At 45.3% G+C, this 6,211-nt stretch overlaps 1 protein-coding gene across 2 annotated transcripts in view; it reads left to right on the top strand.

Moving 5' to 3' along the window:
• The window catches only part of EBF2 (EBF transcription factor 2), a 126,438-nt gene that overhangs the window by 110,960 nt on the left and 9,267 nt on the right, over positions 1-6,211 (top strand). For both annotated transcript variants that reach the window (XM_005428946.2, XM_031063575.1), the window contains exons 12-15: positions 13-78; positions 260-437; positions 2,469-2,654; positions 4,327-4,494. In XM_005428946.2, the coding sequence (XP_005429003.1) occupies positions 13-78; positions 260-437; positions 2,469-2,654; positions 4,327-4,494 (598 nt within the window). The remainder of the gene's footprint in view (positions 1-12; positions 79-259; positions 438-2,468; positions 2,655-4,326; positions 4,495-6,211) is intronic.

Below are 6,211 nucleotides of genomic sequence, written 5' to 3'. Positions count from 1 at the left end.
TGTGCCCCACAGGAGATGCTTCTGAAAAGAGCTGCTGACCTGGTCGAGGCCCTGTACGGGACGCCCCACAACAACCAGGTCAGGCTGCAGGGGTGGGGTGGTGCAGCCCGGCCCCGGGGGGTTCCCAGGGGGTTCCCAGGGGGTTCCTGGGGGTTCCCAAGAGGCTCCTGGGGGGTTCCCAGGAGGTTCTCAGGAGGTTCCCAGGAGGTTCCCACTGCTCCGATCCTGCCTGAGCTGTGCCCCGTTGGTTCCTTGGCAGGAGCTGATCCTGAAGCGTGCGGCTGACATCGCCGAGGCGCTGTACAGTGTGCCCCGCAACCCCGCGCAGATCCCCGCGCTGCCCAGCTCCCCTGCCCACAGCTCCATGATGGGCATCAACTCCTACGGCAGCCAGCTGGGCGTCAGCATCTCTGAGTCGGCACAGGGCAACAACCAGGGTGAGCCCCGGAGCGTTCCCCGGAGCTGGAAACCCCAACCCAGTCACCTTCCCAGTTGCTCTTTCCGGATCCAATTTCCAACCTCTCCTTCCCAATCGCTTTTCCCTGGATCTGATTTCCAACCTCTCCCTGTGCCCAGCGGTGCCTTTAACTCGGGGTATTGCTAGCTGGGGGTCTCTGTACAAATCACCAGTGGGATGGGGTTGCTGTTGGACACCTCTCAAGCCGTTTTATTTTCCAGCATCAGCCTCATTCCATGGTTATGACAATGGGAAAATGCCAGCAGCTCATATCCCAGGCAGCAGACAAAGAACTTCATGTTACAACTCACTTTAAGAGTTTTTTGACCAATCACACAAAGCAAAAGCACATTGACAGTGGTTCTATCCAATCACTATAAGCACAGGTACCTTTGATTAAACAATGCCTGCTTATTTCAAATACAATCCCTGCTTGTAAGCCTTAAACACAATGCACAGAGCTCCATTATTAAGCTTAGAACTCCCTAATATCTCTCCAGATAAACTTTTCTGTAGCTTCAGGAGTTATTCTAGCCAAGAGTTAATACACAGACCATTGTTCTATTTGTCCTTACTTTTCTACTCCTTTTCTACTCCTTACATAATTTTCTGCTGACCAATCTCATGGCTACTGCTTAGCTCTAATCACCATTCTGCCTTTTGCAGCTTTCCTAAAACCCTCTGATTTTATAGATTCCCACACTGGGCATCACAAATGGTGGTGCTGCCCCTGTGTCTCATCTGAAATAATTTTTGATTACTTTTGATACCAACTCACCCCTGAATTCCCTCCCTGTCCCCCTTAAAATATAAATTTTTTGATGATATCTCTGTTTTCACAAACAGCAATGGCAGCAGCTGGAAAAAACCTCACACAGAGGTGGGAAATGTTCATTTTTTTTTTGTTTTTAAGGCAGCTGCTTCAGTGTTAATTTTACCAACATTCATATATTGTATATATTACATTTAGTCCGGATACACTATTAATTGTGAGGAAAACAACCCATAAAATAATGTATTAACACTGAAAAAAAAATTTTTAAAGAATTTTCATTGAAAGAATGATCAACTTTTCTGCGTCCTGAATATTTTGATTTTTAGCACACACAGTCTGTTGTTGATCTCAATAAGTGGCTGTGTTTAACACTCTAAGACAGCAAACCCAGGTCGTTTAAAGTTAATTTTCTATCTGTCCAGTTAAAATCCATCATGTAGATAATCTTGTTCATTTTTTTCAAGGTCTTACCAGCCCTGAATTAGAACCTCATAATGTAAATGAGCAGAAAATACCTGACTTGATATACCTAAATATTATATCTAAATAGTGACTACTCTTAATGTAATTATTGTATCAGTCCCTCTAATGAAAGTTTTTTCATGGAAAGACCCTTTTGCAGCTGGAATAATGATTTTGTCCTTTCATGCTGGTAGCTATCATTTTTAACTGTCTTTTTGGAGTAAAAAAGGGCTAAATTGGGATAAATAAGGGTAAAAATTTTGTATCTCAAATATTTGTTAGCATTTTTTAATACAATAAAAATGGGCTTTACTTATCCAGTTTATTCTTTCTCCCAAGTAGAGGAAATTAAAAGTTAAACTACAAACTTTATATGGGTTATCATTTCCCCTCACTAATGTACTTGCTTTATCTGTAATTTATCTGTAATTTAACAATTCAACAGTAATTTGAAGAGTAAATCCTCCCTAATTCAAAGGTAGAAAATCCCATATATTATAAATTCTACCACAGGTAAACATAAGCACACACACTGTTGTCCAGGTCTTTGAATGAATTAAAAATTTTAATAAATCAAATTTTATTTGGAAAATGTACATTGGATCACTTCAAAAAGTTGGTTCAGAACTTTAACTGCAGGAGAAACCACTGAATTTGTTGGTGTTGCCTAAACCTTTTAAATAATCTGGATTTCAATGGCATTTATTAAAGGCGAGGATGTGCAGGAGGGAGTTTTGAGTCACTCAGGTGTTCTGAAATGTGCTTTATTTCCAGGTTACATCCGTAACACCAGCAGCATCTCCCCCCGGGGCTACTCGTCCAGCTCCACCCCGCAGCAGTCCAGCTACAGCACGTCCAGCAGCAGCATGAACGGCTACAGCAACGTGCCCATGGGCAACCTGGGCGTGCCTGGCTCGCCCGGCTTCATCAACGGTTCCCCGAGCGGCTCCCCCTACGGATGTACGGCCCTGCTCACCCTGATCTATGTGCCCTGCCCCAGAAACCCCAAATGGATCAGGGAACAGCCGGCCAAAGGCCCCCCTGCCCCAGAAACCCCAAATGTTTCTGGTCACTTCCAGCCAAAGGCCCCCCTGCCCTAGAAACCCCAAATGGATCAGGGAGCACCCAGCCAAAGGCTCCCCCCCTGCCCCAGAAACCCCAAATGGATCAGAACACCCAGCCAAAGGCTCTCCTTGGCAAGGATCTGCCCCAGAAACCCCAAATGTTTCTGGTCACTTCCAGCCAAAGGCTGTCGTGCCCCAGAGACACCAAATGGATCAGGGCACACCCAGGCAAAAGCTCTCCTTGGCAGGGATCTGCCCCAGAAACATCAAATGGTTCAGGGCACACTCAGACAAAGGCTCTCCTTGGCAAGGATCTGCCCCCCTGCCCCAGAAACCCCAAATGGTTCAGGGCACACCCAACCAAAGGCTCTCTTTAGGGCTGAATGTCTTTGGGTACCAGCTACAGAAGGCTCCCATTTTTTGAGTATTGAACTTTATTTTCCTCCATTTTTTTATCCTTATGCAGATTCCTGAGTGGCAACGCCACTGTGGGAAATGAGGTGCAATTTGCAGCTTTATTAAGCGAGTAGCCACTGCTTTTAGCACAGAGACTTGGCAAATCCTGGGTAAAAGCCACTCTGAAATAATCTTTATGAGTTTGAAGGCATTATCAATACCTGAGAGCTGAATTGGGGATTAATTTCCTGTGAAACCATATTAACTTCATAACCAGAAATATAACATATAGTAGAATTAATCTCTCAATTTCTGCTTGTTTTACTATGAACAGCCACTTTTCCTTCCATACCTTGATTTCCCTTTGTCTAGGGAATGTGTGAAAAACAAACAAAAAAAAAGTATACACCACCAGCTATGATGTAAGTAAATAATTATATATGTGTTACATATGTATATATATAAACAGGATGAAGAGCTAAACTTCTCCTTCTTCTATGATGATGATGATGATGATGATTATTATTATTATTATTACTACTACTACTACTACTATTCCCTCTTCTGGAGCTTTTCAGAAGGAAAGGACCAGGTCTCTCTTGTGTTATTGTGCTTTCAAACTAATACTACCGAGAGACCTGGGAATTCACATGAAATATTGTTATTTATTCCTCCTTTTGCTGAGGAACGGCTGATATTGTTCTAGAAGCTCAGCAAACAGCTCCTGGACTAGTTATTGTAGATATAGATGAAAGTTATTGTAGATATATATATGGAAAGGGGCTTTATTCTTGCAAGGCACTTTTTTAAAAAGTAGCTTATTTAGAGTAAAATTAAGCAGCAGCTTGAAACCAAGGAAAATTAATTTTTAAAAAACTGGGGAAGACTCAGGATTTGCCAACCTTTCCAGATTCCAAGGACACTGAGTGGACAGGACATTACAGTTCCTATTGACTCTGGTTTTGCCGTGATGATTTTCAATTTTCTGGCACCCTCACCCCTAATTTTTTTTTGAACTATTTAGTTTAGGTCCCTCTCTACTTCAGACTTACTCTAATTATACTCACTGAGAGAATGAGACCTTTGAGAGGTAAAATAAGGAATCAGACAATGGATTCTTGGAACAGTTTTACCGAATTTCTGACAAGAAATTCCTTTTTTTTCTTTGGCAGTGATGTCTTCAAGTCCAACAGTCGGCTCCTCCAGCACTTCTTCCATCCTCCCGTTCTCCTCCTCAGTGTTCCCTGCAGTCAAACAGAAGAGTGCCTTTGCTCCTGTCATCAGACCCCAGGGCTCCCCCTCCCCTGCCTGCTCCAGTGGCAATGGGAACGGCTTCAGAGGTGAGCAAAGTGCTCCTGTTCATTCCCACCAAACTGGGATGTGCTCCTGTTCATTCCCACCAAACTGGGATGTGCTCCCGCTCATTCCCACCAAACTGGGATGTGCTCCTGTTCATTCCCACCAAACTGGGATGTGCTCTTGTTCATTCCCATCACAGTGGGATGTGCTCCTGTTCATTCCCACCAAACTGGGATGTGCTCCCGCTCATTCCCACCAAACTGGGATGTGCTCCTGTTCATTCCCATCACAGTGGGATGTGCTCCTGTTCATTCCCACCAAACTGGGATGTGCTCTTGTTCATTCCCATCACAGTGGGATGTGCTCCTGCTCATTCCCACCAAACTGGGATGTGCTCCTGCTCATTCCCACCAAACTGGGATGTGCTCCTGTTCATTCCCACCAAACTGGGATGTGCTCCTGTTCATTCCCATCACAGTGGGATGTGCTCCTGCTCATTCCCACCAAACTGGGATGTGCTCCTGCTCATTCCCATCAAACTGGGATGTGCTCCTGCTCATTCCCACCAAACTGGGATGTGCTCCTGTTCATTCCCATTACAGTGGGATGTGCTCCTGCTCATTCCCACCAAACTGGGATGTGCTCCTGCTCATTCCCACCAAACTGGGGTGTGCTCCTGCTCATTCCCATCAAACTGGGATGTGCTCCTGTTCATTCCCAACAAAATGGGATGTGCTCCTGCTCATTCCACCAAAGTGGGATGTGCTCTTGTTCATTCCCATCACAGTGGGATGTGCTCCTGCTCATTCCCACCAAAGTGGGATGTGCTCCTGTTCATACCCATTACAGTGGGATGTGCTCCTGCTCATTCACACCAAAGCTTCCATTGGGAAAACCACCCTGAGTGCCACCCGGCACCACCCTGAGTGCCATCACTTGGCACTACAGGGCTCAGGAGTGAAAACCTGCCCCAGGCCAGCTGGATTAGAGGATCAATCCAAGCTTTTGGCTTTAGAGCAGAGGGGCCAGGCACTGATTTTCACAGGAAGGTTCTGACCCAATGAGTTTCAGCCCCAGAATTGTTTGGGCTGGGAAAGGACCTTAAAGATCCAGTTCCAACCCCCAGCAGAGGCAGGGACACCTTTCCCTGGAATATAGGGGAATATCAGCTCTTTTGCGGGGAATGACTTCTCCTCAGGCTTGGGGGACCTGTTAAACAGAGCAGAGTTAATCCCCAGCTCTGTCCAGAACACAAACCTGCTGCAAGATTTAGGCTCAGCCCGGGAATTGAGCCCCACAGCCCATTTACAGCCCTTTTAAAGGTGATCTGTGAAACAAATGTGAGCAGTAAGATAAGAATGGAAACCTGTACCGAATTCTTGCTTTTAACAGGCTGGGGGGGTGTGTGCAGCACATAAATATGCTCCAAGTCTCCATAAAAAATGCCTTTATTGGGCCTGGGAAGTCATCTGGCTCCTTCAGACTTCACTAGAGATAGCCTAGGAAACACAGCTCTGGGAATTGAGCTGTGCCAAGAGCCAGTGGTAATTCCAAATGAGCCCCACAAACAGCACCTGTTTGGCTGGGTGTGATAGAAACCCTTAGCTGGGCCACAGGAACTTGCAGAAAGTGTGATTATTGTATGTAATAAAGAAATTCTAAGTGTGCTGAACAAAAACAGTAACATTTTTAAGAGCTAACTCAGAGAATTCTGAAACAGCGTCTTCCCCCGCTTCAATTACAAGAAAATCCACTCTT

The sequence above is a fragment of the Geospiza fortis genome, unplaced genomic scaffold, assembly GCF_000277835.1.
Source record: "Geospiza fortis unplaced genomic scaffold, GeoFor_1.0 scaffold176, whole genome shotgun sequence".
In the NCBI taxonomy this organism is placed as follows: domain Eukaryota; kingdom Metazoa; phylum Chordata; class Aves; order Passeriformes; family Thraupidae; genus Geospiza; species Geospiza fortis.
This window is presented reverse-complemented; position numbering and strand designations above follow the sequence as displayed.